A 17,851-nucleotide genomic window follows, 5' to 3' on the forward strand; every position below is an offset into this window, starting at 1 on the left:
AACTATAACAGAAGGGAGGAAAAGGCAGTAATTTCTGTACTCCACAATCTTAATATGTCTCCATAAATGTTACAGAGAACTGTGATTCTTACCACAGAGGTGCAGTGAATGTTGATAAAATTACAAGCTGAGAATTGCATCTGACAGTCTAGTGTAGCACAGTAACACTCTGTCACTCACGGGATCTGGTTTCAGTGAGGATATATGGCTTATCATTCACTGCATTTATAAACTTTTTAAAGCTATACTGCTTCTAAATGAATAACAAATGGTCATATAACGTTGAGAGACCTCAGATCTACTCAATAATGTAAGAGTGAGAACAATTCCTTGATGAAAAAGATGACAATGTACAATTCTCTACGTACTTTGTCTAAAATGTTACAGCACATTAACAAGTACCAGAGTGCTTTTATTTAAATAATGAAATGTTCCAAGAAACTTAAGTTTCACACAGGAGTGCATCTCACTTCACTTAATGAACCCTTATTTCAACACTTACTCAATTCTCTTTGCTCTAAACCACATATTTTCCTTACAATTCTTCTACATTGAAATTGCACTCTATTTTAACATCCAGATACTGAACAGTAGAACTAGTTTTAACACAGTGATAAATTGCAGTTCTAAATGTAGAAAGAACCCTGTTCACAATTGATTGTACAATATTCATATTTAAATACAATACGGGGAAATAATTCTTAGAGAAAGAAACATTTAAGATGTTTAATTATCAATAGATTGATATTTAATACTGATATTAAACACGCAGAATACGTTGTGTGGTAAATTCTATGCTAAACAGTGTACAACTCTCCATTTTCTCTTCCAAACGAAAAAGGGAGAAAGTCTCCAGGAATACAAGTAGGATGAAAGATAAAAATTAATAAAGTCAGGCAATTGAACCTGAAGACCTGAGCTACAGCAGTAACAGCACCAGCGTTTGAGTTATTTTACCCAGAATTGATTATCTGTTACACTACATTGAGATATCTAGATTATTGATCTGTAAGATTATGGTACTGGGGTCTCCCCACTTTTCCTCCAGGCACACCAAATGGAGTTGCAACAAATAACACTAAGTAAGGACTACTTTGTTATTGTTGTCACCCTTCATGTAGAACATAGCAGTTACTTTTTAATTTAAAATCAATGAACGTCTGAAAGGCAGCCTTGTTCCTTCAGCATAAATGAATCATTCGCCTTTGCTGAGCACAACAACCCCGTCACCAGCCAAGGTGAGAGTGGGTATTTCTTTGTTGTCGACAAAAACTCTGTACACCACAAATAAATAACAATATACTAGAGTATAAATTAAGCTTTGTCAAACCTGGTTTTATGGTCACTAACATCAAACATTAAGCCAGCTCAGGATTCTAAAGCAGTATTTGCTTCTGCCAGGTCTTAACATTTGATATGCGCTGCCAATGTAGATCACAGTAAAACAAAAAGCTTTTTTTAAATGATTTTAAAGAGGAATAGACATGAAATATCACCGCTCTGCAACTGGCAGCTTAGACAATATGAAGTAGTGTTCTGATGCTGAACACTACATTTTGAAATGCTTGTAATGGGAGTATTACAAATTAGGCAGAACTCTGACTCTCAATCAGACTAAGTTCAGCATTATGTTTCTTAGCATTAAATCAGAAGAGCGCAGATTACAGACAGGAAGAAAGCTATTTGCCTGACTTTTCTCTACTTACCCCTAGGTTGCTTCAAGCTATTGTTTATAAATAGTGCTCTGGAGGGAAGCTAGGCATTTTATTAGGGAAAAAATAAAACTTGTTAAGACCACCTTGCCTGAAAACTTGGCTTTTGACGTGCTGGTGACAGGGACTGGAGCAAGCAGTGTCAAATAGAATAATTTCTAAGGAAAGACAACAGGAACTTGTCGCCTCATTGTATGCATTTACAAATAGAGGATTTTCAGAGTATTAGGCCTAGTTAAAGCTGCCCTCTGGATAAAAAGTGTTCCCAAGCAGCCTCAGACAAGCTTGGGAGACAAACAGATGTGACTATGGTCCCTGGCGTTTGGCAAGAACACTCACTGTCAATAAGAAAAATATGAGCATGGACAGGGCATCAGCTGCACCACGGCCGAGCAGGCCTGCAAGTGTCATAGCAGTGGCAAAGTTGTGGCAGAGGGAAACGAGAGGGTTGCAAAAGTCAGGCTGGTGTGAACTTGCACTGGCGTGCCAAGAATCCTGTTGTTGTTGTGTCGTGCCTCACTGTATTGAGCACTGGAAATGCCACTGCCAATTTGGATTAATTTTCCATCATGTGCACTGTTGAGATTCTCCTTTCTAGGTGGTACATAAGAACCTCCAAAAATGAAGAGAGGCTGGGAAGGCAGTAACAACAGAATAGCAGTTGGAATAAAAAAATAGTAAACACTACAGAAAGGGTTCTGATATAGCGAGTTTTTTTACAGAAGCAATGAGATGTAAAACAATTCACAAGCATCCATGCGTTCCTGTGATAAACATTCACTGAAAGAAATTGTCACCTCCTTCTTAAATAGTTGCACTCTCCCTATAATTTCTTTTTTCAAGGTAATTGCCCTTAATATGGTAACATGCCTAGAACTGCCTCTTTAAGCTCCCCCAGCATTTCTATCCACGCTTACATGACAGGATCTCTTTGTTTGTAATTTCCATAGCTCAATAAACAAATATTTTTGATGAGTGCCTTTTCTGCAGTTACACATGTTCACCTCCCCAAGCCATTTTTAGCAAGCTATGTCAGACTTTCATCTACCCTGACCTATGCAGTCAATGGACCATTTGGTTACATTCCAAAAAAAGCATCTTGTTCTGTAGGTGAACCTACAGCTACACTGCTCCAATTGTAATCCACCTTCTGAGCAACTAAGAACATAAAGTGGTTCTTAACGCTTTCATGAGTAATTATCACTTTTGCTATCAGAGGTCTAAGTTCACTGGTCCATTCATTGAGAAGAGTAATACAGTAAAATGTGTGTAGAACAGCAGATACTCCTGAAATTGAGTTCTAGCTCTCTGGGTTATTACATGGGTTACAAGAGACCTTAAAGCTCCCCTGCCATGGGCAGGGACACCTTCCACAGATCATGCTGCTTCAAGCCCCATCCAACCTGGCCTTGAACACTGCCAGCGATAAGGCAGCCACAGCTTCTCTGAGCAACTTGTGCCAGTGCCTCACCACCCTCATAGTGAAGAATTTCTTCGTAATACCTAATCTGCATATACCCTCTTCTAGTTTAAGGCCATTCTCCTTTGTCCTATCCCTACATGATGTAACACAGCAATTGTTCCCCAGTCTCTTCAGAAAGGTGCGCTGATTGCAGTGTTACACAGCATGCAGTTTCACATGCATTGATACTATGGCCTGAACTACCAAGGCTATTACTGCACATAGAGGAACTGGCTCCTACCATACTAAACCAAAACATTTGTGATTTTATTTTATATGTCTCACTGTAACATATCTGTGGTTCACTTCACTTTGTCTGTCTGCTGTCACTTCCTCTGCAAGCTGCAATCCTTTTTTTCGTATCAGTGCAGTTGCTTTTGCTAATGCACTGTAATTGTGCCAATGTTTACATCACTACATCACTGAAGCCAAACTTAATTTTGTCCCTTAGTATATTTAGTGTCAAGCCACTTACCAGATGACACTACAGAATGGCTAAGATAACTTGTAAGTAATGGAGGTGATGGTTTTATTCTCTGTTTGTGTCAAAAATGCATAGAAGTACTGATTACTAACAGGCAGAGGATATGTTTAGACTGACTTCTATTTCATAGTTAGGTAAATTAGTAATGATCAATACTTCCCTATCATTACATTCCAATTAACATCTCTCTCACCTGAAGAACAAATGCACAGTAAACAGTGACACGCTGTTCAGCCACAGTATCAAGGGCATTCCTGCAGATGGCTGTACAACTCAACAAGTTTATCACTGCTAAATGCTTCAGCTAATGGAGAGGTTTGATAAAAGCCTTTAAGTGAGCTTCTTTCACAAGACATTACAATAAGGCAAGAGTTGGCTGGTTTGCATTTTAGAAGGGACCTGAGAGAATTGTTTCGAAGGCAAAATCTAACTGAAACTGTCAGTTCTCAGTCTTAAAATATAGATATGAATATGGATATGACTAAAGAGAGAATGCAGTGAGGACCACAAGTCACGTAAAGCTTGAAATGATGAAAAATTTCCTATAAACTGAAACTGAGTAGGGTGTGTGTGAAGCAACATTCACAAACAGCAGCCAAAAAAAAAGAAAAACCAGAAGAACTCAACAACTCACAATTGCATAACAGAGAAGTCAGTAAAATGATAAAAAAAAAACTGAATGTGTGGAACATTATAAAGTCAAAAAATAATCTAAGTAAACACCCCATTATTTAAGTTTTGTTTACACAAAAATGTCACAAAAATGGTTCTCATATCATTAAACAGAATGGACCTGTAGTACAGATTATCTAATTTCTTAAATGGCTTAAAATGCAGACATTGCTGTATCTGGTGGCCAATGACATCCATTAACACTGCTTAAATAAGAGAGCTTGGGTGAACTTCAGCTTTCACTGTACCTTCCCAACCTTCACAAGTGGCAGATAATGGTTTTAAGAGCATCTGAGCCCATGGAATAGTTTATGATCAGGTTAGAGGTACACATCGTTAAGCCTACTATTTCTACATGTAAATGTACATTCTAAATACATGTAGTAGGCAACTGGTGTTGTAAATTTGGAAAGACTATTCTGCATTAGCAAGGTATAGCAAGCACTTCTAATCTTTGCCTCTGGAATGTATCTCAATATAACCACAGAAAAGATGCATGATGACTTCTTAATATTACACTGAAATAAGCAACACAGGTTTGGTTTTGAGGAAAAACAGATGAAAAACAATGGCTAAGGAATTTCAGAAGGAAAGATTTCCTCTATCTTTTTGTAGCATACAGCTTGCCCAAAACACGGCCACAGTCTCTGGTCTCCAACTGAATGCCCAGAGAAGAGTAACATACACAGAAATGCTGTGCCCTGTGGACAATTAGAGAGGAATGACTCCATATCCATTCTGAAGAAGGAACATACATTCTTTTGCTCTCTAAAATATGCACAGCACACGCACTTCCTGTAGATGTACAGGACACTACTTTGAGGTCAACATTCTTGGGGAGTAGATGAAGACAGATGGGTGTGAACATAACAGTTGCTTTAACAAGGAAGACTTGGACTCCACATCTTAATATCAGGAGCAATCCTGAAAAACAATCCAGCAATGTTTTGTTAAAAACATTTGAGATAAACCTCACTCAATACAAATTTACCTGACTCTAGGTCATATCAATGTCTAAAAGCACTTTTGTTATTAGTATATTTGTGACAGACAGAAATGTGTCAAATGCACATGTATGTGGCCTGGTGGCAATCTAGGCATTCAGTATATTAAATGCCAGAACGCTCACCACAGTCTACATCAAAGCTGCATTCTTGGTGAACAATTCCTCACTTCTGCCTTTCTTCAAGAAAAAAAATACATACTTTTGATACTGGGACACTGAAATATGCTCACACTGCACACAAGATCTACCTCTACTTCCACCAAACCTTCTCAGTGCATGAGAAGAATGTCACAAGCTTTTATGAAACCCATGAAAGCAGCACTGGTGATACACAGTATCAGGAGACAGATTCTTAGAAATCAGAGACTTAGAAATCACTTCCTCTGGTTTGCTTGGGTTCGGTTTTAATGTGTGAAATAATTCACAAATACACACATATTCCCCCATAATCATCCCTTATGTTCACAGTATTAGAAGTTATTTCTCTCTTGGCTAGGAGCAGTAGACCAGTATTGCTGCAAATTACAATGAAAGTACATGAAAAGTCCTTACAGAAACTTTTCCTTCAGTGCTAAAGAGCTAGCAATAGAATAATGAAATACGATGCATGTTCAACATATCCATAATTTTTAATGCTTATGAAGATGAATTTATATTTCTTCTTGGTATCAATTTTCTCAGACATCATTCAGGTGGAATTGTGGAATCAGTTCCACACCTGATTCCTCCACATCTTTTACAAATAGTAAAGCTTTCCTTCAGACTTGACTGAATGACATCATCTATACAACAGATTGCTTCACCTGCCTCCACAAGTGTGAAAAACCATTCTATTAGCCAGAAGAGCTATGCCCTTTATTTTCCTTTTATTACATCTTAAACAGATGTGATAAAACCATGCAACTCCATCAGACTCCTTTCATACTATGCCAATCTGTTCACAACATAACTTAAAACATAAGGATGACAGGCCTGTATTACTGAAAGTCCTAGTGCAACGTTATTATGAAAAGAATATAATCTTCCCCTGGCCCTATCAGATTACCTCATCACCTACCACTATATCCTAGTATGTTCTTTTCTGTTCTCTCTTTCAGCACTTTCAAGTGTCATTCAGACACAGCAGTCACCCAGAATTTACCTGAGCTCTATGAGTCTACACATTCAACTCCATCCTGTATAACTTTACCAGACACACTGGAAAATGAAAACTTACATCACTACATGTTTTGACACCCAATCTCAAGTCATTTTGTACTTCATTTGTGAATTCATCCTCTAAAAAATGTTTCCCCTCCTAGATGCCTACTGCCCTCAGAAAGGATAATGCATTGTGTTTTTTCTTGTTTCTAATTAGTAATTTAAACATATGTTCAGCATTTAACTCTAAATGTTTGCCTTTTCCCCAAGCTCTAAGACAGCTGTCCAAGACGTGAATGCCAGAAAACATTTAAATATCAACATCTGCTGAATTATGTTAATTTAGTGTAATATAATTGGGCATGAGTTGGAATTGATCAAAAGTATATGAATTACACAAAGGCAAATCCAAACCAGTATCTTGGTGTACAAACAAGTCATGAAGGAACTCTGAGGGAATAAATCCCAAAAATCCACTTTTGTTAAAATTAAATAGCTAAAACGGTTTTCTTCTAACAAATGACGTGATTTCATATTTTCAAGACAGGAAATTAGTATTTATATTTGTTCAGAATATAAATTTTATATTAATTCAGAATATTTCTAAATGTTTTTTAACAGCAAGTTCCATTAGTGTTCTGTGTCAAGCAACACCTGATAAAAATAATGCTCATACTCATGTAATAGTGAAATATAGCTAGAAAATCAATTGCAGTAATAGAATACCATCCTGTTAAATGACAAGATAGTTTTACAAATTCTCACGCAAATATTCATTGGTTTCTTCTTTTTTTTCATGACAAAACTGTTAATATCCAAGTTACATGGGCCCTGATCCAGCTCTGAAGTGATTTGGGAAGTATCTTTATGACGAACAGTCACCATGGGCTTCAACGGATCAACAGAAGGACTTGATAGGTCAGCTACACTATTTCTTCCAGGTATTTCTGGATACATATTTGTTTACTAACTATAACATTCACTAAATAAACTCAGTGCAGGACAAATGTATTTCATTGAAAAGAATCTAAAAACCACATCTTAAAGTTCTGGATTACATTTGTATAGAATTAGGATAAATTATTGCAAACATTATCATCATATTAAAAATCCTTGACTTTTAAATCAGGTATGGAACAAAAAGCAACACTAAAAATCCAAGTATCTATTACAGAAGCTCCAAAATGGAAGAGAGAAAATGTCTTATCAGGTTGGAAGCACTTAACACAGCCTGTATAGTAATTTCTTTACCTCTGTCCTGAGCAGGTGAGCAAGCATGGCGCACTGGAATGCATTTGGTGCACCATAAGAGACCAATATTTCAATTACCATAGGAAAACAGGCAGCACAATGTAATGATTTTTAACCAGTCATTCAGACCTAGATCTGGACATGATTCATATTCATTTTGTCATATTCCAGTATCTGAAGGGGCCTACAAGGATGCTGGTGAGGGACTACTCATTAGGGACTGTAGTGACAGGACAAGGGGTAACGAGTTAAAACTTAAACACAGGAGGTTTAGATTTGATATAAGGAAGAAATTCTTTACTGTGAGGGTGGTGAGGTACTGGAATGGGTTGCCAGGGAGGTTGTGAATGCTCCATTCCTGGCAGTGTTCAAGCCCAGGTTGGACGAAGCCTTGGGTGATATGGTTTAGTGTGAGGTGTCCCTGTCGATGGCAGGGGGGTTGGAACTAGATAATCTTAAGGTCCTTTCCAACCCTAACTATTCTATGATTTTACTGTGATAAGTCCTTATCCTGCTGCCTTCCAATCAGTTCCAACAAAGTAACAGCTCTGTAGCTGGACCCCAACATCACTCTCCTCCTTAGTCCCTTTCATTTCCCTATTTTTAATACTAGAGAAACAACACTTCAAACAATCTCATTGGGCAAGATAGTACAGTTCTAATTCAGTCTGATAAAGAAACAATTCTATGCAAGTTGGGATGTAAGGGGTAAAAAAGTCCCTAAAGCTAAGACTGAACATTAAGTTAATTATACTTCTTAACACTCTGCATCCATTCCCCTCAGTAATTGTCATAGAGTTCTACTGAGTACAAGGACTCTGTTTGTGTAGGAGTGAATGTAAAATTTGACTTCCAAATAACAAAACAGAGCAGGTAAGTTAAAGAAATGTTGACTTTTTGCTCTTTTTTAGTTTCAAAATTCTTTAATAGCAAAAGCTTCACTTATGTCTATATGCTCTATATTTATTATTAATTAGCAATATCAATACTTTTAAAATATGTATATAAAGTAACGGGAATGGCAAAACAATTCCAAAATCCAGAAATCAGCAGGCTGAACTGTGCCCTTTGCTTTCCTTTGGCTAGGACAATTACTGAGTGTTAGCTTCCAGACAGCTTGAAATCTATTGTTATGAAAAATGACCAAAATCTCAAAATAGCAACAAAGAAAATAAACATGAAAATGATGTAATTTGAAACAAACTACTCACATTTTCTCCAAAACTCTTTCTCTCCTTACACAAAACCAGTCTGAATAGAAGACAGTGTGTCTACGGTTCTAAATTTTTGTGAACATGCACCAGTGGATGCTGCTTTACATATATGAGATTCAGAGATCGTTTCAAAGATTAGTAGGAACTCAATGTAAAAACTGCACTAGCAGTTTAATTTACAGTAAGAACAGAAAGAGACAAACCCACCCTTCCTTCATGCATAGCTATTCATCCTTATGTCTGTGATATGCAGCCTTCATATGTCTGTGTGGTGAATTGCTACTGAGACTCGAAGTTTTCTATAAAATTAAAGCATGACATACTGGCTCCACTCTGAAATAACAATCGAACTATCATTGCCCCATCCCCCTCTCCCAGGTGAAAATCTTGCTGGTACCTTAAAAATAAGGCCACAGTATAGCAAACTCAACCAGGAATTGCCCTCTTCCAAAATGGCACCACCTTGCATTCTTTCCAGAGAAGAGAAATACCAAACTGGAATAATGTTGTCCCTGAGAGTGACAGCAGTGGAGGAAAACAATGTGTCCTCAAACATTCATATAATTTAATCTGGAACTGCAAATATTATTAAGCACCAATAATAACAGTACAGTTACTGCTTCATGGCACTCTGAAGAAGAGATAAAACTGCTTAGTTGTTAATTTCTAATGATGTAAACACATTTGGATTTTAATGCTATATTTGAATCTTCTGCATTATTAGCTTTGGGGTTACAAGATATTAACTTACTACCATTAATAATTTTACACTGGAATTAGAAAGCATGTTTAAATATTACTTCATTAAAAAGTATTTTTTTGTGGAGAATATGTGTTCATGTGGTGGCAGAAGTGAATCACCCAATAAACCAGCTCTGCATTCCTCAGCTTCACTGCAGTGTAAGTATGTGCACTTTTTCATGTATCATTTTCAAAACCTGGCTGAATTTATCTCCTCTGGTATTGTAATTTCATTCTGCAAAAGCCACATTAAACAATTACAGTTCTTGTAATTAACCAGTAGTCTAATGTACAGTTTTCTTATCCCAATCCATTAACAGCTGCTCAAAAAATGTAGTAATTAATGGTTTCATTTATTTTTGGCAAACCTGCAACTCGACAAATAGTTTTTGTATCTGTGGCAAATTAGGATTCTTTCCCAAACAACAGATGACACGGTGGGAAAAAGGGAGCAGATAGAATCCTTGCACATCTTTGTTTCTTTAGAAGCTCAAATAAAGAGCAGCTGTAATGCTGTCACATCTGTGTAAAGAAATATCACGATCTGTATCATCAGATGAAAAGTAACCAAATGTACAAACAGGGGTTCCCCTTCCAACTGGGAAAGACAGGCAGTTGTATTTCTAACCAAAGCAATAACACACTTTTGAAAAGCTCTCATCATCCCCTCACCATTTAGTAGCAATCAGCACTAGTCTCTTCATGTAACCCTCATCATACTGCTTCTAGAGTCTGCTTTTCTGAATGTGTCCTCCAGATGTGAAAAGACCCATATTGCAGTCTGTGATGCTCACCACAACAGAAGACTTCAAAGTCTTCTTGCCACCTCAAAATAGAGAAGCAACAGGCGATCACTGTATAACTGACAGACAGTCCTCCTATCGCTTTACAGTAATGGCTGAGGAGGTGGCTCCTCTGTTTTTTAAAGACATATCAAGGTATCACACCTCTTCTTCAAGCCATAGTCTTCTTTGCAGCCACAAGAAGTGTCTGACTTGTTCATAGTAAGCTGCTGATCAGATTGTTAACCCAGCATCAGTTAGCTAGTAAAAACCCAACTTCTGTCATTCTAACTCCAACTTGTAATCACTTTTATGAGTAAAACTTAGCCTTCTTTCAAGCCAGAACTTAACTATGCAAGAATTACAAATAGCTGCTTTTTGTTTTAACAACTTATGGGGGAGCATTTGTGTTTGGAAAGCCAACATAGAATTATCAAGATATGATCCCCCCCCCAAATTATAAGCAGTGAAAATTTGGGCACTATTTTCTTTCCAGTTTCTCAATTCATCCATGTGCCATAAATTGTACTTAGAGTACAGTAAGAAAAAATAAGTATGTAGATAAAATAATTAATGATACTTAACAGTAACACACTGTAAAAGCAGTATGATACAAGGCCATTATGCACAGTAGAAGAACTAATTACAGAAGTTTAACTTATTCAGAAGTCTGCTGTTACCCCAATGTGCAAATCTCTTGCTTTTAGATTACAGCATAAATTAACCAGTTATGGCAACAACTGTATGACCAAGGGCAAAATATGAAGTTGCTTAAGTACTCCGGTTACTCTGTCAAATGAGAATAAAAGTACTTCCTAACTTCATAAGGGTATTGTAAGGATAAATACATTAAATATTGAGACAGGCAGACAGTTGTATGATGGATGTTCCCCATATACTTAATAATATGATCACATGTTCAAAATCATGTTACAGCAGCTCAGCTAAATACCGTTCAGTGCTGTCTCCATTGCTGACCAAAGGAATCTCATAGCCTTGGGGAGTCTTCTTTAGGTAGGACTCGTTTTCATAACATTTTACAAAGGTGACTTCAAATACTGTGTTTTACCTCATGACGGGAGCAGGCAAACAGTGAGCGCATGATCAGCTATGGCAGTTCAGCTGCCAAGCAGCAACTTGTTAACTCACCATAACTCAATCATAGTCAATTGTTTGCCCACAGCCTCGGGCTGCAGACAGACATTTGGTCTGCTAACAACTGTGCCAGATGAAGACATTACTATTCCAAGCTATTTTTTATCACACATCTGCTGGAGATTATCATCTCCACAGCTCTGCTGGAGGAAGAAATCATGTGAGCTCTCACTAATATGGTTTGTACAAAACCAGCCAATTTAATTTAAATAGGTGAGTTGAGCTAATCAAGCTGGTTTTGTCTGAAGCATATTAAAACATGCAGACAAGAAAACTCCTTTAGTGGTGAAAGAGTACAGTGAAAGCAAGGAAGAATTAACACCTTTAAGCAGTGTAGCTGGACTGGGGAGGGAACTGCTCCTGTCCTAATGCAGAGATAATGAAAACAGAGAACTCTTTCAAGGCTATAAGGGAGAAATCAATGCAGCTTCTAAACCAGCATTATTTAGTACTGGTTATATAATTTAAATAATATGAAAATACATCTTTTTAGATTAAACCTTATCTGTAAAAGTATCATAAATAGATGTATATTTTTAAATGTCAGATACAGAAGAACACACATGCTCACATGCATCAGCATAACATAATCTACCTAGGTTCTAAGTTTTGTGGTGCAGGACTGTCCCCCTCCTTGGTTCATAAGTAGCCATATCAGCAGTTCTCAACAATCCAATTATCTTGCCACTGGTAAAAGTTCATGTTAGTTTATAGATAACTGGTTCATTATTATTAATTTTGGCAGAACAAACCTAAGACGAGCAACCCATTATAGTAAAGCTCACCCAGAAAGTATCAGTATTATTTCACCAAAGACAGCTGCAGACCACTACCATGCTTAGCGGTCCACACCTTTCTGAGGCATTTGCAGAGTAAATTATTCCACAAGTGACTGATCTAATGTAATATGGGTATTTACATATTGTCTACATGCTGAGACAAGAATTGGGTTCAGCCATCCAAAATGGGTAAGAAAAGTCAAGGAAAGCATAGAAAAACATGTATGCATATATGTATCTCTCACACACACAAAAAACAGATAAAAGGACTTCCAGAACAGAAAACTAATGAAGTTGTGTGAAAACTATACAAAGAAAGACCCAGAGAAACTCAGTCTTGCAATAAAAGCAGATTAAACTGTATTATGGAAAAGTACAATAATTTTATAGAATGTCCAATACTTACCTGCCACTGCTGTTCTATCACTGCGTTTAGCAGCAAACAGGGAGACAATATAAGGTCACAGCTATTACTTTATGTATGCCTCTTTTTTGTTCATCTGAAGTACTTTGACATGTCAACTGTAATAGTTCAACACACACAAAAACTAATTTAGTCAATTTTAGAAAGGTTCAGACTTTCAGGTGTGAGTAAACACTTGCTTTGAAAAGAAGATTTAACTGCATATACATGTAGTACACTAAAATAATGAAGGATTTCCTACAAAGTTACTTAATTCTGTAACTTCACCTTGTGACATTTGACTGGTATCACTGCTTACCAAATTAAACCCAGTTTACCGGGTTTTAAAGTATTTGAGCTCATGCAAAAATCTAAATGACAGATTTCCATTTTAAGATTTCATACAGAGTAATGAAGATGCACATTTGCAAATGAGCTGACGTTCACCATTTTATTAACTCTGTGAACATAATTTGCTATCAAACCAGTAATTTCTATGGGTACCTTGTGAAGCAGAAACATTTTCCTTCTCTGTATTGTCTGCTGAAGCTAAGATTAACCCTTTTGGTAGAAGTGATGATTTAAAATTAAGTCATAAGAAAAACAGCTTTCAGTATTAACCACAGATAAATGTGACACACGTCACTATGCGTTCTTTTGTAAGGAAGAGATTCATAGAGTGGTTAGGGTTGGAAAGGACCTTAGAGATCATCTGGCTGAACCACCCTGCCAGAGGAACTGTCTTGAATCAAATGAGGATAGGTACTGTGAACATATGCAATTGTCCTGTGTTGTTCTTATATGTCTGAAATTCCCTATTTTGACTGTAACAGCTTTTGATAAAAAGCAAAATATTAGATTATACAACACAAACTATAGGGAGAAAGTAGACACGAGGCAAGCAACTGGCCTGAGAGAAGAAATGTTTGCACATTGTGTAAATTAAATTCATATCTTCAACAGCTAAACTGTAGAAAGGATGTTAAAATTTGCTCAGTATATGCCTTGTAAATAAGATGCATATGACTTGATATTCTAAGACAGCAGATGGCCTGTTAAAAATACCATTATCATAGAAGTCTGAGAATTTTTCTTTAAAGAACTATCAGTGAAGTTTCTGTGGTAGGCAGAGAAAACTGTGGGTTTCTGATATACAGCACAAATAATTATTTTGAAATAACCTGAATCCATCCGGAGCTTTGAAAACAGAGATGATGGTGACCTTGCTGTAGAGTATTGCATTATTACAAGAGATACTGTGGCTTTATGTACATTGTAACAATGGTTTATGTAAATCTTACTTTAATATTACAGCTACTTTATGGAAAAGACCAGTCTTCAGTCTTGGATTTGCCACCTATTGCTTTTACACCACCTTACCAGATGTTTATTGGGATAATAGTCTACTAACGTATTGCTGATTGGGCATGAAGAAAAGCTGAAGATCACTTCGGGTATTTAACGCCACTTTAGAAAACTCAGCTGTTTGTATAGGTAGCAGTAACTTCCCCCAAGAGCTTCACTGGTCAGAATAACAAACACTGAAGCTGTGATTTCAAATTCCACAGGCACCATTTTACATTGCTACAGCATAGAAAAATCCTAAACTGACTTTAAATATGATCTGTTTCTTACTGCTCTCTTTTCATCTGTTTTATACTCTCAGTTTCTTGCAAGCAGGCCAATAGTAAGAGTGCACTTACGGTGAAGGTTCATACCTAAAGTGAACTCATTCTAAAATTCTGAGCAAAAACAGGATTTAATTTTTTGGCTTAATATAAAAGGTTTAATAAATGAAGAGAACCACAATTTCTGCAGATGAATGACCAACACTTGCACAACCAACATTTTAGAGTATGTAACCAAACCTATACACAATAAACTGGATTAATATTTAATATACATATTTTTAGAAGATGTGTATGTCTCCCTTTCCAGGTATTCATCAAAGAAAGCATTTAACAGAATAAAAACCTTAGTATATATGTGATCATCCTGAAAAAAAAAGACAAGTGCCTGAAAGACAAGCGTCTGTCTCAATACCATCATCTTACATGATGATATAGAATCACAGAATAGTTTGGGTTGGAAAGAACCTTAAGATCATCTAGTTCCAACCCTCTGCTGTGGGCAGGCACACTGCACACTAGACCATGGTGCTCAACACTGTGCAACCTGGCCTTGAACAGTGCCAGGGATGGAACATTCACAAATTCCTTGGCAACCTGCACCAGTGCCTCACTACCCTTATAGTAAAGAACTTCTTCCTTAGGTCTAACCTGAATATATAAATCTATTGTAAGTTTGTTCAAAAAGTAATTTGACAGCACATTGCCATCTTTAAAGAACAATAAAAACCATGTCAGGTGTGTGCATAGCAAAGGAAACACTTCAGTGGTTTCCTGTTTAAAACAAACAAGCCTACAATTAAATAATTATTTGGCAGAATAGATTCGGTGGGTAAGAAAATATTCCTCTAGAAACAGACTCCTAGACCAGTGCCCATCAGTTCAGTGCTGAATATTTTGACTTTTGAAGGGGTGGAAAGAAGCTGGAGGATAGAACTAGAATTGTTTTTAATAAGTCTTCACAATGACATTTTTATTGTCAAATTGTGATATAAGAACAATTTAAGTGCTACAGCATTTGAGTTATATTCTTGATTTTAAAACCATGTATGCATAATGGTGATTTTATACATTTTCAGCCCTTAACTTACATGCCAGAAGCACAAACCTTACTCTGGCATCCATTTAATTCTGAAGTTTAGTCAGTGTAGTTGGATATAATCACCAATAAAGTCTAATACCCATGTTAGCCAAAGATTATGCCATATAAAAGAAATTCTTTCAATAAAATCACACAAAAAGACCTCTGAAAATACCTCAAAAGAATAGTGTAATTTCTTATATAAAATGTTGAGTAACAAAGTCAACAAGTTAATGCACAGTATTAATGACTGCTGGAGTATTAACTTACCTGCTTGCTGTTTTTACAGAGCTGTTTTTCTTGTGTCCTCTCTCTGAGCGGTTGTCTCGTAAGAGCTGAAGCTATTAAAAAGAAAGTTCAGAAGAGTCTCACAAGCAAAGCCTTTATTTCTTTCTAGAAATTTTATCCTGACAATGCCATTCTTTCTCCTCTTAAGTAATCTATCAATAGTTTTGCCCCAAGACTCTAAAAGGGATAGATATTAAAGAATTTTACAGTAACAGAATATTTCAGGATACATTCACCAAGTAACTGAATATGTAAAAATTAAATAATTCTCAAAGCATATTAATATGCGATTCACAATTTCACAATCAACACATCTCTAAAATGTTATGATTTTCACAATTTCAATTTTCAAAATTTTATAATTAAATAGGTTGAAGAACACTTAAATTATGAAAAACTATTCAGGCTGGCACTTGTACCTAAGCAGTTATGAAACAGTTATAAACTCTTCTAAGCCCCAGGAGCTTTTGTAATTTGAAAGTTGCAGAATTAACAAAACTAGGGTATTAAAGCTTCCCAGAATAGTGGGGGAGTAGGAATAATGAAGGATTCATTTAACTGAAATGGTGACTCAGCTTCTGAAACAAGCTCCTATTTATTCTTTTATTTATTTTTAGACAAGGATGGCTTTTCATTCAAACTATCTCCAATACTGAGAAATCTATTTCCAGCGCTACATTTGTCAGCATGAGTAAAAGCAGCAGTAACAGTAAAGAACAACTTTACTGCTGTTGTGTTGTAGTGTCAAATTTACATCAAAGAAATTAAAACTAGACAATATAAAAACTACAAATATTTCTTGAATCTATACTGAAGAAAGTATAGACTGAAAGACTGCTTTAGAAGCAGATTACAGGTAAATGGATCTAATATTCACTGCAAACACATTTAAAAGTCCCCTGATAATTAGGAAATTATGAACTTTATGACCCAATGTGTTGTACATGAGTATGGACTCCAAAAAATTTACATCTAACTATAAAATTGCATTTGATTAATTTGTACCCAGCTTGCTATAGCTAGCTTGCTTGATTTCCTCTATCTAGCTCTCAGATGCAGTAAAATTTTCCACTCTGGTGTCCAAAGGCAATGTGAAAGGTAAGGCACCTTATTCTGATATATTTTTGTAAAATAATGTTTCCATTTTATTAGTATCAATGAATGAAAGCACTTAAAATTCATATTTAAATTTAGTCATGATTTTTTACCCATACAAAGACTGGGTAAGAAAATCGGAGTTGTTCAGTCTGGAGAAGAGAAGCTGCATGCAGATCTTATAGTAGTATTCCAATATCTATGGACCTTTAGTCTTAAATTTCAATGCACTGATGATATATTCAGCTACTTTTACTGAATAGTTAAAGTTAACTACACATTTATGAAATAAAGCCAGACTTATTTTCACATTTTATAGTTCCTGCACAATATGTTCTGTTTAGACCTTGCTACCATCCATAAAGTAAGGTATGTCTCCATGTCGACAAACTAAAGAAATAAGTGCCATGCTGCTAAACAAATATTAAATATGCTTTCACATTCCCTCAACCACATCTCTAGGCTTGGACCTTCTAGGGACTACACTGTAGGGACTCAGTAGACAAACTGGTGACATGCTTTCATCAACATCTTCACCATGATGGAGATATTACAGATTTTTTTTTGCTGCTGTGGTCATTTTAACCAATGAGATGCAGAAAAACAGAATTGAAGATCTTCCTGTAGAGGCCTGCCTGCTTTTGTCACTTCTCTGCATTTTTTGATTTTGTGAGTCAAATGTTTTGCTTTCCAGCATTTTGGGAAACACAACATTTGGAGACCTTACAATTAACAAACTCATTAAAAAAAAGAAATCAGACTTTTCACTTAACTTGATAAAACTCAAAAGATACTTAACTGGAATTAAGTGACTAATTAAAGATTTTTAATTAAAGTACTTTCTGAAAGGCACTGCTGTTAATATGCTTCCTTACAAGAAAATATGAAATCATATCTGTTTTGTTTACAGTAACTTAAAGTATTAGCCCACTACCTCTGGAGTAGAGGTAGTTAAATT

General features: G+C 36.2%; 1 protein-coding gene across 1 annotated transcript in view; it reads right to left on the reverse strand.

Annotated features, from left to right (window-relative positions):
• GPATCH2 (G-patch domain containing 2) overlaps nucleotides 1-17,851 on the reverse strand; it is a 121,602-nt gene that overhangs the window by 15,724 nt on the left and 88,027 nt on the right. The window contains exon 8 of the mRNA XM_005151889.3: nucleotides 15,781-15,851. Within this exon, the coding sequence (XP_005151946.2) occupies nucleotides 15,781-15,851 (71 nt within the window). The remainder of the gene's footprint in view (nucleotides 1-15,780; nucleotides 15,852-17,851) is intronic.

This window comes from Melopsittacus undulatus, chromosome 3 (genome assembly GCF_012275295.1).
Source record: "Melopsittacus undulatus isolate bMelUnd1 chromosome 3, bMelUnd1.mat.Z, whole genome shotgun sequence".
Classification (NCBI taxonomy): Eukaryota; Metazoa; Chordata; class Aves; order Psittaciformes; family Psittaculidae; genus Melopsittacus; species Melopsittacus undulatus.